We start from the raw sequence: 20,173 nt of genomic DNA, 5'->3' as shown, positions 1-20,173 counted from the left end.
AGAGGTGTTCCAAAATGGTTGGAGTGACTTGAGGCAGATTTTGGTCACTGTTTCTAGCAGAACGAGCAACCATGTAGAGCCCTACCTTCTTGTTGACTCATTTAAAAAATATTTTGTCAGGAAATGACAATTCCAACATGCCATAGTCTAACAATTAGTAATATTTACAAGAGTTGTATGCCGCGAGCTGGCAGAAACGTTAGCATGGTCGACTTTGCCTTTCACCCTCTCAGGGTTGATAAATTAAGTACCAGTTGTGTACTGGGATCGATGTAATCGACTTAATCCCTTTGTCTGTCCTTGTTTATCCCCTCTATATTTAGCCCCTTGTGGGCAATAAAGAAATAAGAAACATTAGCACGCTGGGCGAAATGCTTAGCGGTATTTCGTCTACCTTTACGTTCTGAGTTCAAATTCCGCCGAGTCGACTTTGCCTTTCATCCTTTCGGGGTCGATTAAATAAGTACCAGTTACGCACTGGGGTCGATATAATCGACTGGTCCTCTCCCCCAGAATTTCGGGCCTTGTGCCTAGAGTAGAAAATAATATTTACAGAGTTGTACCCCTTACATGCTTAACTCTTCAGAGAAATTAACACGTTTACTGTCCTTATCAGTCCCGCCTTTTCAACTTTTAAGTGTATCCAAAAATTTTCCTGCGTCTAATGCGGCCATATCACTGGTGGGAGACCGAGTGTTGTAAACTAGGGGGGCTTATGACGATAAGTTGCTAGGCACAATAATTGTTGCTAGCAATAAAATGGTGAAATCAAGCTAAAAGTGCAGCATTATTTTTTAAATACCAGCAATATAGTCCATAATTTCTGATAACCTTTAATATATGCATTCCTTTTTTCTCCAATTTGTGGACAATAGCTTGTTGTTTATAGGCTTCCAGTGGACTAATCACTAATTTGCTACCTGATTCTGAGACATTAGGTAATGTAGTTCTGGTATACAAAAAGCCAGATTAAATACTTAAATAAATACACAAAACCTCAAATTTGGGGGTTAAATTATCATCAATTATATTGATCCAGAACTTAATTGGTATTATATTTTAGAATTGAATCCAAAATATATTTACTCTTTATATTCCATTAACGACCAATCTTCCATTGTTATGTTATTTCAGCATTTCTCTTCACTTGGGCAGTGAAATATTTGATGTCCACCCGATGTTGCTTCAAGGAGATTACAACCACTTGTTTGTCCGCCAGGGTACTGGTCTTCAAGGACAATCGATATTCAAAACCAAACTGACATTCAGGTAAATAGTGTGTGTGTGTGTGTGTACCTGTAATAGTTAGAGTTGATTACCTTTCCATTATTTTGAGTTTGTTACTGAAAAGGCAATCATTAGCTGGCACATCAGCAAAGAAATGCTTTCAACACTATTGGATTTATCATTGGTGTCTTATGATGCAAGACAGCATGTTGTAAATTTCTGGTTGGTCTTGCTGTTCAACCTTTTCAATACCAACTCACCAGAGACTGCAGCTGGTCCTATATTCAAACTTTTTATTTCAAAATGTTTTAAATTAGAACCATCCATCAAAATTTTGTATTGATTTACATTCCAAACCCCAGCTTGATAATGACAGATATTTTACTAAATTAATTGGTTTCATAGAGAAAATCTGTCTCCAGAGCATTGGTATTATAAAAGACCGAAGAATTTTTATAATGTTAATAGCTTTATATTTAATTACTTTTTCTTAAAAATGTGAAGAAAACATGTTTTATTATTAATGGACCTCTCTCTCCTTTTCTCTGTCTCCAGACCTCATTCCACAGAATCATTCACCCACAGAAAGATGACAATGTCTATAGCAGATAGGTCAACCAAAACACAGAAGGTGAAGGTTATTCCAATTGCTGGACATGATCCAGATGCTCATCGAGAAGAAATGATTAAGGTATCATTCTTATTCTTTTCTCCTGTTACTGCTTTCAACCATTGGACTGCGGCCATGCTGGGGGTTATGACCTTCCAAAATTCTGAGATTTGGCCATTTATTTATTAACCCCACCATCACCACCAACCAGTAGTTCCCCTGATACATATTTTATCAACCTCTGATGTAGGGAAAGGCAAGCTTGACATGGGATGCAATTTGAACTCAAAACACAGGGCATGTAACCAAACACCACCAGGCATTTTTCTGAATACTCCACTGATTCTACCCAATATCACCCATATATGGGTATATATATATATATAAAACCTGGCACCCCATTGGTTACAAGAGACAAGGGCTCCAGTTGATCAGATCAACAGAACAGCCTGAATGCTCTAAGTTAAAGTTCTCTCTCTCTCCCTCTACCTCTCTCTCTCCCTCTACCTCTCTCTCTCTCTCAGAGTACTTCTGCCTCCTAACACTTGAGTGCTTTCCATGAAATATACTCTGTTGCAAGCAGTCAGGGTCTATTTCTATTTGTTGACACCACCCACCTTTATCACATATTCTGCAAAATGGTCATGAATATCACCCCTTCCTCCTCTGAATAAACCATAAAATACATAACACTAATTTTGAATTCTAAACTATTCATTTATTTATTCATTTATTTATATTATTGTAGAAAGAAGAAGAACGCCTGCGTGCTTCTATTCGCCGTGAAAGTCAGCAACGCCGAATCCGAGAAAAGGCTCACGTGCGAGGCATGAATTCCTCCTATATTGAAGGGGATGATGACGATGACGATGATGAAGCTTCTATATCTCTGTCTGCTATCAAGAAAAACTACAAACCAGGGACAAAAAGAGGTAATGTTCTAGATTGTTCTTATAGCTTTTATTGGGGCCTGGAGAGATGATTTTTTTTTTTTTTTTGTCCCATTGTTGACTCTCAATGATGGCTGTTAGCAACTCTCTTGATGATTCTTGCTGCTGACTCTCATTGATGGCTCTCTTGAGGACTTTCTTTCACTGATTAACTTTTGGTAGATTAGTAATATTGCCTTCCCTACCTGTGTAAGCAATAACCTCCGAGTAATTATTGGATATGACTGTGTGGCTGAGAAGTTTGCTTCCCAACCACATGGTTCCACATTCAGTCCCACTGCATGCACCTTGGGCTGCGAGTGGATTTGGTTGACAGAAACTGAAAGAAACTCACTGTGTGTATATATGTATGTATTATGTATTATGTATGTCAAGAGATAAGGGGATTATTATGAGAGAGATCAGAGCGGCCCTTTTGTACTAATTATTTCAAACCACTAACATACTAATTCAATGTTTCGGGAAGTTCATTTGAGTTTCCTCATAAACATAATTTATGTGTCCAACACATCTTTGATGTATTCCTTTTGTCTCTGTTTCTAGATCGTGGCAATATATATTCATCGGACAGTGATGATGACTATGACTCAGAAAAGGAGGAAAAGCAAGCAAAGAGATTAATGAAAGCAAAGAAACTTGACAGTGAGGATGTAAGTATACTACTGAATGTCTCTTTAAATTAACCCTTTCGTTACCAACCCGGCTGAAACCGGCTCTGGCTTTGTATTACAAATGTCTTGTTTTCATAAGTTTCGAATTAAAATCTTCCACCAAACCTTAGTCACAATTTATGTTCCTAACACTAGTTGAATGATAACTAAGTTATTTTTGTAAATTCTTTGTTATATTTGAAATTAAATGAAAGAAACACAGAGCATCTCAACAGAAATATGGTAATAAAAGGGTTAAAGATGAAGTAATATCAATGTTGTGTAGGTTTAAGAGGACATCAGTTCATAATGAAATTTCTTTACAGTCACTTGACTGCTAAAAATAGCAGCCAAATTTTTTGTAAACATTCTTGGCAATCATTAACACTCTACTAGGGAACTATTTAATCCTTTCGATACCAACCCTGCTGAAACCAGCTCTGGCTCTGTATTACAAATGTCTTGTTTTCATAAGTTTGGAATTAAAATCTTCCACCAAACCTTAGTTGCAATTTATGTTCCTAACACCAGCTTAATGATAACTAAGTTATTTTACTAAATTCTTTGTTATATTTAAAGTAATTAAAAGAAATACAGAGCATCTCAAAATAAATACAGTAACGAAAGGGTTAAGACAGCAAGCTGGCGGAATCGTCAGCATACTGGACAAAACGCTTAGAGGCATTTCTTCTGGTTTTATTTTCTGAATTCATATTCCACCAAGGTGGACTTTTCCTTTTGTTCTTTTGAGGTCGATAAAATAAGTACCAGTTGAGTACTGGGATTAATAACCTCCTTCCCCCAAATTTCAGGTCTTGTGCCTATAGTAGAAGGTATTTGCCCAAGGTGCTATACAATGAAACTAAACCCTTTTGTTGAGCACTCCACTGATTCTACCAAATATCACCCACACACACAGCTATATTACCAGTGCAAGCATGGCTATAGGAACAGGCGTGACTCATAGGTGCAGATACGGCTGTGTGGTTAAGAAGCACGGTTTCTGATCATGTAGTAAGTGCTCAGTCCCATTGTATGTTGCCTTACCTAACTATTTATGGCACTTATATGTTATTGAATGTTTATTATGAACATTCACTAACATTCCATCTGATTTCCGTGCTGGCATGGATTGGACCATGCGAGTATGGAAAACGGACATTAAATGTTGATGATGATGAAAAGAAAATGAAATTATAATATTCCAGTATAATTATTTATGGTTTTTTTTTGTTTTTTTTCCCTTTCAATTTCTTTTCCACAGGAGTCCGGCTCTGATTCTGCTCCAAAGAAGAAGAAAGCCCGTATTGTTGAGAGTGAAGATGAAGACAATAACGATGCCGGTAGTGGTAGTGGCAGCGGTAGCGCTAACGAGGCAAGTGCTAATGAAGCAAGCGGTAACGAAGACAACAATGAAGAAAATGCTACAAACAACAATGCTGACGAGGACTCCTCTTAGAGTTAGAGTTAACGGGTTAATAGGTTAGCGGGTTTGGGATTTGGTTTAGCCTTTGTAAACACCTATGTGTTGTAGTAGCCCTTGCATAAATTCACTCCCATAAAAAAAAAGGACAACTTCAGGGTTGCATATTTGCAGAAAACTCTCTCATTCACTTTCCCCTGTATTTATTTATTTAGTGTTGCCTTTATGTATGATTAAAATGAATTACTTTAATAATGGTAGTCCCTTAAATGAATTAGGTGGTGCCTTGAATTCCCTATCATTTCATCTGTAAAAAAACCCAAAAGCCTATTAAGCCTTGTAAATATTTCATCAGTTCAAACCTTATAAATTTGTTTATTGTTTTTTGTTTTTTTTTGTTTTTTTTTTAAAAACTTTTTATTACTTTCCTGACCATCACACATAATCTTCTTTGTCATTGTTTGCTCCGTTTCTCATTCTCATCTATCTATTCCTGCTACATCTGAACAAAGAAGTGATAAACAACACTGAGCCGGATACATTGGAATATGTTGGGAAAAGAAATTTGACCAAAAAAAAAAAAAACAAGACTGAAAAAAAAAAAAAGAGAATTTCAAAATATGTTTACATCAAGAATTTATAAACTTTGAGAGAATGTGAAATGATTCTTTTTTTTTTTATTACATAATTCTACAATTGTAGAATTGGGTAATAATACAAAGTGCTCGCATCATCCTTCTTGCTAATGTTTATGTAAATTCTACACATATTTACATATTTTCAGATATATCATTTCTGTTTTATACTGGTATCTGATTGCTGTTAACCATAGATGAGCTTAACATAGCAAACTTCAGGGTCAAAACCCAAATGGAATTGGTATATGTATGTATAGGTATATGTGTGTATGCATATGTATGTGAGTGTGTATGTGTATATAAATATATATATATATATATATATATATATATATATATATATATATATATATGTATGTGTGTGTGTCTATATATAGATAGATAGATAGATAGATAGACACAGATGTATGTAGATAGATAGATAGATAGAATTTACTGTTCCATTATTGTTGGGATCAAAAATAGTACTCCATCCAGTGAAAGATAAATATTATTTTATATACATAGTATTTAAATATGAGCTACTGTTAGTTTCATGCTATGAAAATACAATAAACTGAAAAGCTTGTATTGCATGGCTTGTGTTTTCAAGCAAGCTTTCAGACTCAGGTATATAACATGGTTGGCTGTTTTTGCAAAAATGAGAAAGGACACTGACAATAGGCTAGAAATAGATTCATATGTGTATACAATGTATATGTAGGTTTATATATGTGTTAGTGTACATGTGTGTGTGTGTGTGTATACATAATAATAAATGCTATTAAATAACATAAATTTCACTAATCATTATTAATCAACCATCAATAGAATTAAATAGCTTATTTATACTCGAATAAATATAAATACTACTAAGTTCCTATTATTATTTGTGATATACTAATGTGAGATATACAAATGTAGATGAACAGAGATCAATAAATGTAGAAGAATATATTTGTCCAACACTTATATTTTACTTTTTTAAGTGATAAAAATGACTAGGGTGAGATTAATCGACAACTTTGAAGATAGGGAGGACATCCAGCCATAGAAACCATGGCAAAACAGACAATTGAAGCCTAGTGCAGGTCTCCTATCAAACTGTCCAACCCATGCGAACACGGAAAACGGACGTTAAATGATGATATATATTATGACGTGTAAGATAATTGTAATATTAATATATATCTTAATACCGTATTTTCTAACATACAAGTCAATGTTGTATATAGCGTAAACATGTATAAACATTCAAACATCATCACTATCTTTCCAAATCCTGTTGCGTTTCACATGGAATTTTTGGTCCTCCAAGGACATCTTGGTGTATAAGTTGAACTCCCTTATTTTTGGCTGTACTTCAGTCTGAAAAATCTGACTTGTCTGCTGGACAATGCAGTAGCAAGATTTACCTCTGAGGTTAATTCAGAATTCACTAGCAACATATGAAGTAGGGGAACTGAAAAAAAAGTCAAAGTATTTCTCAACATTATATCTATCATTGTTGTTCTACTTTAAATGACAGCTGCTTGTGTTGTATCGCTTCGTTAATGTCAGATTGTAACGTCTTAAAATGAAGAATATATTCTAGCAAAAGAATCTCTATCATCATTTGTTTGATATTTAAGGGGAAAGAAAAATAAATGAAATATTTTTTTGTCTTGAAGGTGTTTTAGCTATTCTGTATTATAGGACTCCAATACTTCTCCATTCATTTTGATAGAGTCTTTTGCTAGAACATCATATATATACACACATACATACAGGTACAACACCATGTTTCTGGACACCGATGTACCAGAATCTCTTGTAATCCACAAGCAGGTACTTCAAATTCCCACAGATGCTGGACTAGTTTGTTGACTGGTATCTTGTACAGTACAGTATAAATATACTTGTATGATTTATACCAAGCCTGACCAACTCAAATTACATTGCGGGCCAGTTTAATCACAGAACGTTTTTTTAGGGTTACTTGTATACTGACAGAATTGAAAGCCTTTTGCTTTTTCATGCTATTATTACAATAATAAATAAATGATTGTTGATTCAACAAGCAATGTTATCGTTGCAAAAACAGTAGTATCTTTCTTTTTTACTTTTCATTACAATCTTTAATTTTTGATAGAATTTTAAAAATGTTTGTTTAAATAAACCCATTTCAAGAAAGTATCAAGCAGGCAGCAAGATAAAAGTCTGTGGGCCCCAGGTTGGCCAGCCCTGATTTATACTAATGTACCAATACTTGTATTTAATTTATCTAACCTTTTAGCATTTAAACTGGCCATGTCTGGCTCAAATATTCTCCCCGTTTTATGTTCTAACTAGTCAGATCTTTCTTCTCACACCTACCTTACAATGTCATTGTAAAAATAAGCAATCACATCAAAATCTTGAAGCAATGGAATAATGCATGATTAATTCAAACAATGTGAATATATAAGTATTACATTTAACAGAGTAATCTGAATGCTAAAAGCTTGAGTAAATTTGATATTTATTTAATTTAGAGTGTATTGACCTAGTATTCTGGAAAGGTTCCAGAAAGTCAATGTCGTACCTGTGTATATGTGTGTGTGTGTGTATATTTCTTCAACCATTATAGTTCCAACTTGACAGCTTGTTAGGTTGGGAAGCTAATTGTTCTTCTATTGAAGAGATTGACTAATTTGTTCTTTGCTACGCCTCATTGCAGAGGTTCCACCTTGTAAATAATGATGCAGATGTGAAGATTAATAAACAGAAAAGATATTTTTTGACTTTTAGTTTGTCTTCCTTATTAATGGATGTTCTAAATTTATTGCATAATTTTTCATTCTTTTCTTTTTCTTCATTGTTTTACTTGAATAATTTTTAGAGATGTAACAACAAAGATTAGCAGTTTGATGTGTGTGTGTTTGTGTTCAACCCATGGAAAGCGGACATTAAATATTGATGATGATATATGATTATGAATATATGTGTGCATGTATAATTACTGTGCTAATTCATCTGATTATTGTCAGGTGGGTGTTGTTATTCCAGTATCCAGGGAGATAAATTTCACTAGTGCTGGTGGCAAGAGAAAAACACTCGGTACACTCTGTAAAGTGGTTGGTGTTAGGAAAGAAGGGCATTCAGCCCTTCCTAGACACCATGCAAAAGATGACACGAGCTCGACACAGCTCACTGTTTCCCTGTCAAATCATCTGACCCATGCCTACATGGAAAGCAGATGTCAGATGAAGATGATGGTATATATGTATGTGTATATATATAGAGAGAGAGAGAGAGTAAGAGGAGGGGTGTAAATATCCAGGCAGATAACATGTTACTCTATGTAAAGTGCCAAGGCTGGTTTCTTCCAGTGGTCTGTTTTAAGGTATATTTCCTAAAAACTACAATCTGATGTTACGGTTTACTTCCTGGCTACTTTCAGTGTAAAATCACAATACTGACAATAAGGAAAATATTGGTAGAACCTATTAAGACCATTGCCGAGTATTTAATACCCAAGCTAGTATATAAATATATATATATATGACTGGTTTCTCTACAGTTTCCATCTACCAAATTTTACTCTCAAGGCATTGATTAAACCAAAGCTGTAGCAGAAAGTACTTAAGGTTCCACACAGTTGGATTGAACCTGAAATCATCCTACCAGGGTTTTACTGTCATTCGATGCAGCACCTGCAGGCTGGAAGAGGACTTAGGGCAGGCCCCACACCAGATTGCTGGACATGATTGAGAAAGATCTCCAGAGGCTTGACATCATCATGGAGGATGCAGAGGGGCTGATGCAGGACCACTAGTGATGGCGAGCACTTTATTGTCTTTTGCAATGAGCGTGAATGCCCCGGTCTGTAGGAAATGGCCGAAACCGATCCATGGTGCAAAAAATGTTGGGGGATCACGGCTCTAAAAGCAGTGAGCAAGAGAGATAACTCCGATGAAATCAGTTGATCGAAATTTAGGAACATTATAGAGTAGACGTTTTGTTTTCTTTTATGTCTGGTATTGTGTGCTGGTAAGCTGCGATTTTATACGTGTCTGTATAATAATTAAATTATATATATATACAGGGTGAGCCAAAAGTAGGTGGACAGTAAAAAAACACAAAAAACATAGTTATAATAAACAATTGCGTTCATATAACTGATAAGGTAATCTTCAAGTTTAGGAGGATAAAAAAAAAAAATATTCAAGGGAAATAACTGAACGACTTACCAGTATTATCCGTTTTCTTCTAGCTGTTTATAAATAAATCACACCCTAACCCTAACGTCAATCAAATCACGTGTGTGATTTATTTATAAACAGAGATGTACGGAGAATACTGGTAAGACGTTCAGTTACTTCCCTTGAATTTTTTTTTTTTTTATCCCCCTAAACTTGAAGATTACCAACTGATACATAAACCTATTCCAAATACTGTCCACCTACTTTTGGCTCACCCTGTGTATGTATATATATATATATATATATATATATGGGAGAACTTACGGAAAAAAAAAACAACAGACGAGGACAGGTGGTGTAAACAACAAAAGGATGTATTAGTTTGACGCTCGGGAATACAGAAAGTCTTTAACGTTTCGAGCTACGCTCTTCAACAGAAAGAATACGGAGAAAAAAATTTATATATATATATATATATATATATATATATATATATATATACGCACACATACATATGTTACATATATAATGAAAAGTCACCCTGTGAACTGCGATAGTAAAAATAATAGAAATAAAATTTTAAAATATATTCTTTCTATGCGGCCCATTACCAATTGATTCACGGTCCTCCGGTGGCTGGAATTCTTGTAGATTAATTGTTTGGATAATCAAGTTGATGAAAGTTCCCCCCCCCCCTCTCTCCCTCTCCTACCTTCCCTCTTTCTCTTACTCCCTCTCCCTTTCTCTCACTCCCTCTCCCTCCCTCTCAACACTGAATCAACAACACAAGACAACATGGCGGAGAACGTGGATCCGCTCAACTGGAGTGTCGACATGGAAGTCAGCTTGTTCCATGCCATGCGTGGACACAAACCAGTTGGTAAGTGTTTCATATTCATCCTTATCAAAATCGAAAACGTTTCAAATAACTGTTCGCTGGCATTGTGTTGTTAAACCTTTCTCTACAGCACGACCAGTTTTTCAAGACATCCTGCGTGTGTGTATGTATATATATACACACATATATATATATATATATATTGTGTACGCACACATACATACTTATATATATACACGTACACGATTAGTGTGTGAGAAGAACAGAGTACTAAATACCATTGTAGAAATTAAATATATTTTATTTAGTCGAGTCAGTCTATTGCTACTCACAGTATGTGTGTGTGTGTGTGTGTGTGTATATATATATATATATACGCAAGCACATACATACACAAGGCTTGTACATTTCTGTCATGGTGTCTCCATGATAATAGTGAAACTTAAACGATAAAAGATTAATCAATTTATGATATATATATATAAGCAATCCTTCGATGTTAGTGCACATTCACTCAGACGCTTATATATATATATATATATATATATATATATATATATATATATATATATATGTGCTAATCGGGTAAATGTTTGTGTTTACAAAGTAGAGCAACAAAAATATTCAATACAATAAAAACGTGGAATTTCTAGTTTTATTAGTTGTTTGTAAGTTTCATGATCTCATGTAATATCTATCGATATATACACATTTTTTAAAATAAAGTATACATTACTATGTGTGTGAATATGTTTATATATGCACAAATATTCCAATTTCTTGGCTAATCTTGATGAAAGAAAGAGTGTATACATACATACAAGCATTATGTCCTATACTTATATGTCGAATTGTAATAATAATTTTACATTAAACTGAAGAACTAATGCTTTTTGTAGAGTACATATCTATTATTAGGGGTCCCTATTATGCTTTAACATAAATAGTGTTGACAGTGACTTCGAAGTTTCGGAATATATGTATGTATAAAATTCTTTTATTGACTGTAATACAAGCCACTGAATCTAGGAGACTTGTCACCGAAGGATCGCCAATATTTCTTTTCTTTCATCTCTGTTAAAATGGTTTGCATTTGCTTTAAAGAAATCTTTTGTTTTTTTTCAATCTATATATTTTAAGTAAATATTATAAATATAATTTATAAACAATATAAATTTAGTATAGTGTGCGTAACTAGCTTAACATATTGGAAACGGTGTAAACTATGTAACTATACCTTAGTGATAACTGTGTTGATAGTGAAATTAACAATGAAATAATTCAGTAAAGTCGTAATCTGATGCACCGGAACAATAGAAAAAAATTATCATCATTTTCTTTATTTGAAATTTCAGGAGTAAATCGGTTCTTCCAGATGATTTGTATTCATGAAAAATTGAACAATGCTTCAAGCAAGAAGATTCCTATTAGTGATGTATGGAAACATTTGGGAGAAATGTATGACCTCATGGCTTTGGTAAGATTTTATTGAAACTATACCTTATTCCTCAAATCTTAAAAAAAACATTAACACTTTATGACAAATATATAAATACATATATATATATATATATATATAGGGTTATCCCATATATAATGCAATTTTTTTATACTTCTTTTATTTTTCAAAATTAGGGTAAACAAAGTTCTTTTTTAATCTAAAATATACTCTCCTTCATTTTTACTATACTGCTCTTCCATCTGTCTGGTAGACTTGCAAGACCCCTTTTCCAAAATTCACTTGCCTGTGACAAAAAATACTTCTCCAATATTGTTCTGACCTCGTCTACAGAATTCATATTTTCCCCATCCAAATGATTTTGAAGACTGCAGAATAAATGATAATCAGATGGTGCAATGTCTGGCAAATACGGTGGGTGGAGCATCATTTCCCATTCAAACTGCTCCAGCCTTTGGAATGTCATCCTCGTTGTTTGTAGCCGAGCATTATCCTGATAGATCACCTTTAGTCTTTCTCAGACAGAAACTGAAAGAAGTCTGTTGTATATATATATATATATATATATATATATATAATAGATATATATGTGTGTGTGTTTGTCCCCCCATCACCATTTGGCAACTGTTGTTGGTGTCTTTATGTCACCGTAACTTAGCAGAGACCAATAGAATATGTACTAGGTTTAAGGAATAAGTCCTGGGGTCAATTTGTTTGACTAAAAACCCTTTAAGATAGTGCTCCAGCATGGCCACAGTCAAGTGACCACAACAAGTAAAAAAAAAAGATTATATATATATATATATATATATATATATATATATTGTGTATGTGGGTATATATCTATCCATTTATGTATTTGTTTTGCAGAACGAGTCCGAAATATTTCCTTTCCCTAATCGTATCTGTGATTTTGAATTGAATGGCAATGAGTATGGCAACCTTCTGTCTGGAGAATTTCCTCGTTACAAACCTGGTGCTTTTAGCTCTCTGGACGAGAATAACACGAGTGAAACAAGTAGATTATTGAGCACAGCTGATATAAAGACCGAAGAAAAAGGTAGGACATTTAATGGGATTTTTTTGTAGAAAAATTCATATTTTTTTTATTAATGAGTGGTTGTGTGGTAAGAAACTCGCTTCCCAACCCCGTAGTTCTGGGTTCAGTCCCACTGTATGGCATCTTGGGTAAGTGTCTTCTACTATAGCCTCAGACCAACCAAAGCTTAGTGAATGGATTTGATAGATGGAAAATGAAAGCCTATCATATATATATATCATCATCGTTGTTTAACGTCCGCTTTCCATGCTAGCATGGGTTGGACGATTTGACTGAGGACTGGTGAAACCAGATGGCTACACCAGGCTCCAATCTGATTTGGCAGAGTTTCTACAGCTGGATGCCCTTCCTAACGCCAACCACTCCGAAAGTGTAGTGGGTGCTGTTACGTGCCACCGGCACAAAGGCCAGTCAGGCGGTACTGGCAACGGCCATGCTCAAAATGGTGTATTTTACGTGCCACCTGCACAGGAGCCAGTCCAGTGGCACTGGCAACGATCTCGCTCGAATGACTTTTCATGTGCCATGCCTTATTCTTTTTCTTTCTGCATTTTAATAATCTAGTTATTATAGATTTACCAGTGTTACACGATTTCTTGTCGATTTTTCTTTGGCAGGTTTGCATAAAATTCAGCTTAAAGACATTTCCAGTTCTTTATCGAATACAAGCAATTCTGGCAGTACATCGTACTCCCCCTCCTCTTCCTCCTCAACTTCTCTGGTCTCCACCCTTTCTTCAAACACAAGTGAAAGCTCGAAGCGGAAACGTACTCGACAAGGACAAACTCCCGGAGTGGACGGAGCTCCCAACAAACGTAAGAGGAGATTTGTTTGAAAAATAAAAGATTATATATGTATATGCACACCAAAGAATTTTTTTTTTTTTTTTTTTTTAATGGTTCTGATAGGCAAATAACTCGGTGGAAGTGTTTTCACCCCAGAAATGTTTTTTTGTTTATTTTTTCTGTTCCCCAAACTATTTTCATTTTCCTTCTATTCTTAGTCTAGGACAATGATCTTTTGATGGTTAGTGAAATGAGGATTTTTATTTTTTTTGCTTGTGTACTAGACCCCCACCTATTTATTTATCCGGGAATAAAACATCTGACGGTGACCTGAGATCAAACTAACTGAAATGTTATCTAGATGTCAATATAAAAATAAAAATGCTTTACCTCTAAAGATGAGGTTACTAGTTTGAAAAAATGATCTTATTAACAACTTATTCAGATAGTTATGTATTTAATGTACAGATTCACTGTTGATTATTTAGATTATGAGAAGTGATGCATGAAATAATGCTCTACTACTTCACTGAGTCTGATATTTTTTAGCTGTGCACCAAGATAACCATATAACTAAACTGTTTAAATCATCTGAAGAACTAAGTAAATATATATGCGTATATATATATATATATATATGTATGTACTCACACCCATGCACTCACACACATAATCAGAGTTTTCAGCAAGCAATAATCATGCCTATAGTAATCCTCATTGTTCAGGTATAGCTGTGTGAATACAGAGTTTGTATCGTAACCACATGGTCTTGAGTTCTCTGTCACTGCAAGGCACCTTGGGCGAGTGCTTTCTTCAAAGCAGAATTGGTAGATGGAAACTGTATCGAAGCACATTGTGTATGTGTGTAGATGTTTACATTCCCTTGAGCAAAACACTGGTGTTACATTGACATTCCAAATTTACAAATTGGATTGTTTGAAGATGAGTGGAATAAACTAATCACTTGCAAAACAGGCAAAGGTTTTTAACTGGAAGAACATTCAGCTGTAGAAACCATGCCAAAACTGACAGAAGAGCTTGGTGCAATCCTCTGGCTTGCCAGCATGGAAGACATTCATTAAATGATGATGATGATTCATATATATATATATATATATATATATATAGGTATGTTGATGCAAACAGGAAAAATAGAACTCAAAATATGAGTATATTTATATTTTTAATATTTAGCAGAAGCAACAGAGTGACTCAAGGTCTGGCACTTATCAAACTAGTTTGGTAAGTGCCAATGCACAAGACTCTTGGACCTCGAGTCTCTCTGTTGCTTCTTTTAAGGTGCCCCAGTATGGCCACAGTCTAATGATTGAAACAAGTAAAAGATAAAAGATATATATATATATATATCATCTTCAACAACATTTAACATATGTTTTCCATGCTGGCATGGGTTGGACGGTTAGACTAAAGCTGGCGAGATGCACCAGGTTCCAGTTGTGTGTTTTGGCTTGGTTTCTATGGCTGGATATCCTTGTCGACAATTAGACGTACGAATGCTACTTAAGGTTTTAGAGCTCTGCATAGAATATCCTCATCCAAGTCTGCCTTCAGACATTTGATCTCTGTAACAATGCAATAAAGTGTCCCCCTAATGATCTCCTGTGGTTAAGCATCCAGTTGCTCTTGGAACATTCAATGCAGCAGTTCCGAATAACCACAACAGTGAAACATATGTCGGGAACAAATTATATAAATTTGTGTTTATAATTTCTCTCACACACACACACACACACACACACACCAAACACTCATACACATACTTATAAACAAAATTGTCAAAAGAGTGCCTTTTTAATGTTGAACATATAAAACTTGGATGAAGTTTCTAACTATGATATTGCCACTAAAATCTGTAAATATTCTTGCTTCCACTCCACTACCTTTTTCTTTTTCAAATAGATATTTTTCTCTTAGATCTCTTGCTTCCCAACAAACAATGTATTTTTTTTCATCTTGAGAAATATCATAATAGTGTAGTAGTGATTACTTATGGAATAAATATATATATATATATATATATATATATATATATATATAGGTGCGGGAGTGGCTGTGTGGTAAGTAGATGGGACAGCTGGCACTTTTTGAACAGTGCAAGGATATCCAATTCGAGGTCTAGTATAGCTCTCAATTCCAAAATTACTATTAATTTAACTGTGATTAATTTAGTAGAGCTGATATGATAAATTGTATTTTTTTTTTCCCCCCTGAAAATAACAAAAGCCAGACTTGAATTCTCCCTGCAAACTTAGATAAATTTGTATACCTTGGGGTGACAAGGACACTGCTATCTTGCTCAAAGTACTTTGTTGGAAAGAGAAATTTTTGTAAATTTTAAAGGTATCACTGAGAATATATGAACTTATTCAAATTTTGAGAGCTGTATTAAATATGTCTTTGCAGTAGTTACTACCACTAGTTTTCTTTGAATTCTGCTCTTTTTTTTTTTTTAATACTTTATATTTGAGAGTGGCCACATTTAAATTTTGTTGAATCATTCCTGTGAGTGGCCACCAAACGTAAATTGTTTTGGACATTTTACAGAGGAAAGCCAGACTTCAATTTTATAAAAATTTATTCTTCACTTCTTGTGAAACACCACTTCAAAAAATAAATGTGATATTTGTTGATACACTAAAAGGAAATTATGTCCTAAATGTAATATTGGTAACTTCCAGAATTCTTTTGAAGATTTCTATACACTTTCATCATCATCATCATCATCGTTTAACGTCCGCTTTCCATGCTAGCATGGGTTGGACGATTTGACTGAGGACTGGTGAAACCGGATGGCAACACCAGGCTCCAATCTAATTTGGCAGAGTTTCTACAGCTGGATGCCCTTCCTAACACCAACCACTCAGAGAGTGTAGAGACTTTATATATATAAAGTCACATGACTGAAACAAGTAACAGAATAAAAGAAATAAAGAATATATATGTGTGTGTGTGTGTATACGAGTGAGTAGACTAACAAACACGTTTAGTAGGAGTTACACATATTATTTTTAAAATTTTAATTTTGGCCCATGCAACTTAATAATGTTCTAGGGCCAAATGAAAATGTTTCAAATAATATCTATCTATATATATATATATATTGGTAAAATGAATGGTCTACTATAGACATTCCTCAATATTTAAGTCAGCATCAGAATTGTATTTTATTATATACAATGATGTTCCTTAGACATGCATGCACAGACACACAAAAACGTATCCAGTACAGTACAAGATATTTCTCTTCAATATATTTTACCGACTGTGAGACATCTGAATCACTTCAGATCTTTGTGTAAATTCATTTCATGTATTTTAATGAAGTAATTAACCAGCTTTATTTCCACACCTCTGATTACCTTGGAGGCGCTGGTACATCTTCTATTATAGGTGCTAGAACAAACAAGACACACAGTTAACATGATAGAAAAAGAAGCACACTGCTCTGCTCTTTAAGTGTTGTTAACAGCGACTGGCAGGAAATGCTGACCACTACTACTGCTACTACTACTACTACTACTACTACCAATGAGCATATCTCAATGTGGGCTTACTCTACTACTACTACTACTACTACTACCTACATACATACCTGATGGCTGCTTCTCAACGTGGACACAGGTGTCTTTGGAATCAGCTAAATACTGTTGCTTCTGGAATAGGTTAACTAGAAGTAAGGTATATTGAGAGTGTACTCTGTGTCTGTCTTATTGGTCGGTCGTCAGTTAATGAAATAATTGCATTTAAAAGAAAAAAAATAATGAATGGAAAGGTAAAAAATCCTGAAATCTGAACATTGTGAATTGGTAGTTTATAACATTCATGGTTCTATAAAACCTCAATGTCCTAGAAGAGTATGGGCATTGTTTTCTCACCAAACAGACTTAATGAATAAAAGCTTTTTTTAATGAAAAGCTTGACCTAAATTACTTACCAAGAGAAACTCAGTTTTTATACCGTCATCAATACATTTAGGTATCATTCTGTATAAAATTAATAAATCAAAATTTTATATATATATATACATACATATATATATATATATATAAAACAATATAGTTGGATAATGTTTCTAAAAGACAACTGAACAAACCAATCATCTCCCCTTATTTTTGTTCATGAATTGAAAACTATTTGTGAAAGACTGAAAGAAATATTAAAAAGAATCATTTCTTGTTTGTAATTTGGATACTGTTTGTAAAAGACCTTTAAATAAACCAATCCTTTCCCATTGTTCATGGTTGTTGGAACAAAAAAAAAAAAAAGAGACAAAACACTTATTTCCCTTCATTTTTGTCTGTAAAAGACACCCAAACAATTCCCTCTTATTTTTGCTTGTAGAAAGCGCCTACACACACACATGAATTATTTCCCCTTTATTTTCTTTGTAAATTGTATCCCCCCCCCCCCACCAAATCCAATAAACTAATTATTGTCTCTTTGTATCTTGTTTTTGTGTATGTGTCTATGTGAATTCACTTATTTTTGTTCTGACAATAAAATGAAATTAAACAATTTGTTGTTGGTGTCATATTTCTAAAACTTTATGTCCACCATCACCATCATCATCATCGTTTAATGTCTGCCATCCATGCTGGCATGGGTTGGATGGTTTGACAGGAGCCAGTCAGGCAGGAACCTGCACCAGGCTTCTGTGTCTGTTTTGGCAGGGTTTTTACAGCTGGATGCTCTTCCTAGCACCAACCACCCAGTAGAGTGGACTGAGTGTTTTTTTACTTGGAACCAGCACAGCCAAGATCAGTTTTGGTATGGTTTTTACAGCTGGATGCCCTTCCAAACGCCAACCATTTTACAGTGTGAACCAATTGCTTTTTATGTGGCATCAGCACTGGCAGGGTCACCAAGTAACTTGGAAGACAAAATTTCTTTTAGAGGGCATTGAAGGAGGTTCAGAGTTATTCAGTCAGAGAGAGATCAGGAATGAGGACAGAAACGGGTGTGTTGTTATAAAGGTGCCACATGGTTACCCAGCCTGAAGGAAGAGCTGGAGAGAGAGAAAGAGAGTGGGAGACAGCAAGATTACAAAAGAGAGCAGGAGACAGATGATGGCTAAGTACCAGGTAGAGTAGTATCTGTGCTCAAACTTTTATCTCTGTTAACTGCAGAAAGCAGTTTTACCCCCACAATCCTGACAAGAAACCTTCTAAGCATATTCTCCATATGCTGTGAGAAGTGGAGATACTCTTAGTGACATTTCTTACAAAAGGCAATTCTTCAGATTCCCTTAATTTTCCCCATATTTCATCAAATATCTCTTTATAGATCAATAATCAAATACTTTTGGAGGTGGATATGAAAAGAAAAAAAAAACATGCCTACAGCAGATACTGAAAAAGTATTGCAGAAGTAGAAAATATCGATTCTATATAAAGGTAGGGTGGTCACAACTGGACGGCTTTTGGTATTAGTTCTGCTTATAGAGGATTGAACAACAAGAAGCTACAAACATAACGTAACAGATGTAATATAAAAAATAAGATCTGATGTGGGCGAACTAAAGATTGAAAATGATTGATTTTATTTTGATATTTTTTATTCTTAATATGCCTAGAATATTATCTAACGTATCTTTCTTCTTTATAAATGTTTGATCCGATTAACATTTGACGTCTGCTATCAGGTCGACACGTTATGTAGAGGCTCCTTGTAATATACCTGACAAAAATATACATCGTCGTCGGGTTTATATCACTTGAGTGAAATGTACAAGTTGCGAATTGCACGTAAAGAGGGATAACTCTGCGTTACTGCGTTTATCGATGGAAATATTGACGTTGAAGATAATGGTGGTCTTAAATTTTATAAACCAATAAATTTAGAAGAAAATATACATTATTTACACGTTGAAGCTCACAAATTGCCAATTCATATCTTTCTCATTAATAGTTGTAAAATTATGCAAAATGGTTGAACAGGGCGCAGGTGTGACTTTGCGGTTTTGGGTTCAGTCCCACTGCATAGCACCTTGGATAAGTGTCTTCCGTTATCGCCCTGAGGCGACCAAAGCTTCGCACTTAGATTTGGTAGGCAGAAACTGTGTGCCTTTGTGTTTGTCACTCATCATCACTTGATGAATAGTGTCGGTTTGTTTATGCCCTTATAATTTAGTGATTCAGAAAAAGAGACCAAACAGAGTAAATACTAGGCTTAAAAAAGGAAAACCAAGTACTGGATTGATTTGTTTGGCTAAGCCCTTCAAGGTGGCGCCACAGCATGGCCGCAGTCCAGTGACTGAAGGAAGTAAAAAGATATATAAGAGCATTTTGCGCCTTGTGGTAGCAAGTGTGTATCCCCTGATATTGTACCAAAACCAAATGGAAATTCACGAATATAAGGTGAGTTCAAAGTA

The 20,173-nt window shown here is 34.7% G+C and overlaps 2 protein-coding genes across 2 annotated transcripts in view; both read left to right on the top strand.

Moving 5' to 3' along the window:
• Positions 1 to 5,243, top strand: part of LOC106873747 (uncharacterized) — a 40,351-nt gene extending 35,108 nt beyond the window's left edge. The window contains exons 9-13 of the mRNA XM_014921244.3: positions 1,135 to 1,269; positions 1,783 to 1,918; positions 2,586 to 2,769; positions 3,331 to 3,437; positions 4,702 to 5,243. Of these exons, the coding sequence (XP_014776730.2) occupies positions 1,135 to 1,269; positions 1,783 to 1,918; positions 2,586 to 2,769; positions 3,331 to 3,437; positions 4,702 to 4,896 (757 nt within the window). The 3' untranslated portion in view covers positions 4,897 to 5,243. The remainder of the gene's footprint in view (positions 1 to 1,134; positions 1,270 to 1,782; positions 1,919 to 2,585; positions 2,770 to 3,330; positions 3,438 to 4,701) is intronic.
• Positions 5,244 to 10,362: 5,119 nt separating this feature from the next.
• On the top strand, positions 10,363 to 18,318 carry LOC106873748 (uncharacterized). Its single transcript, XM_014921246.3, has 5 exons — positions 10,363 to 10,520; positions 11,834 to 11,955; positions 12,808 to 12,997; positions 13,615 to 13,812; positions 17,194 to 18,318. Exons 1-5 carry the CDS (start codon positions 10,436 to 10,438, stop codon positions 17,220 to 17,222), a joined length of 624 nt encoding a protein of 207 aa, XP_014776732.1. The 5' UTR covers positions 10,363 to 10,435; the 3' UTR covers positions 17,223 to 18,318.
• The last annotated feature ends 1,855 nt before the right edge of the window (positions 18,319 to 20,173 follow it).

Source organism: Octopus bimaculoides, chromosome 23 (genome assembly GCF_046866305.1).
Source record: "Octopus bimaculoides isolate indiv1 chromosome 23, ASM4686630v1, whole genome shotgun sequence".
NCBI lineage: Eukaryota > Metazoa > Mollusca > Cephalopoda > Octopoda > Octopodidae > Octopus > Octopus bimaculoides.
The sequence above is the reverse complement of the archived record's forward strand: the minus strand, read 5'-3'. Positions and strand labels throughout refer to the sequence as shown.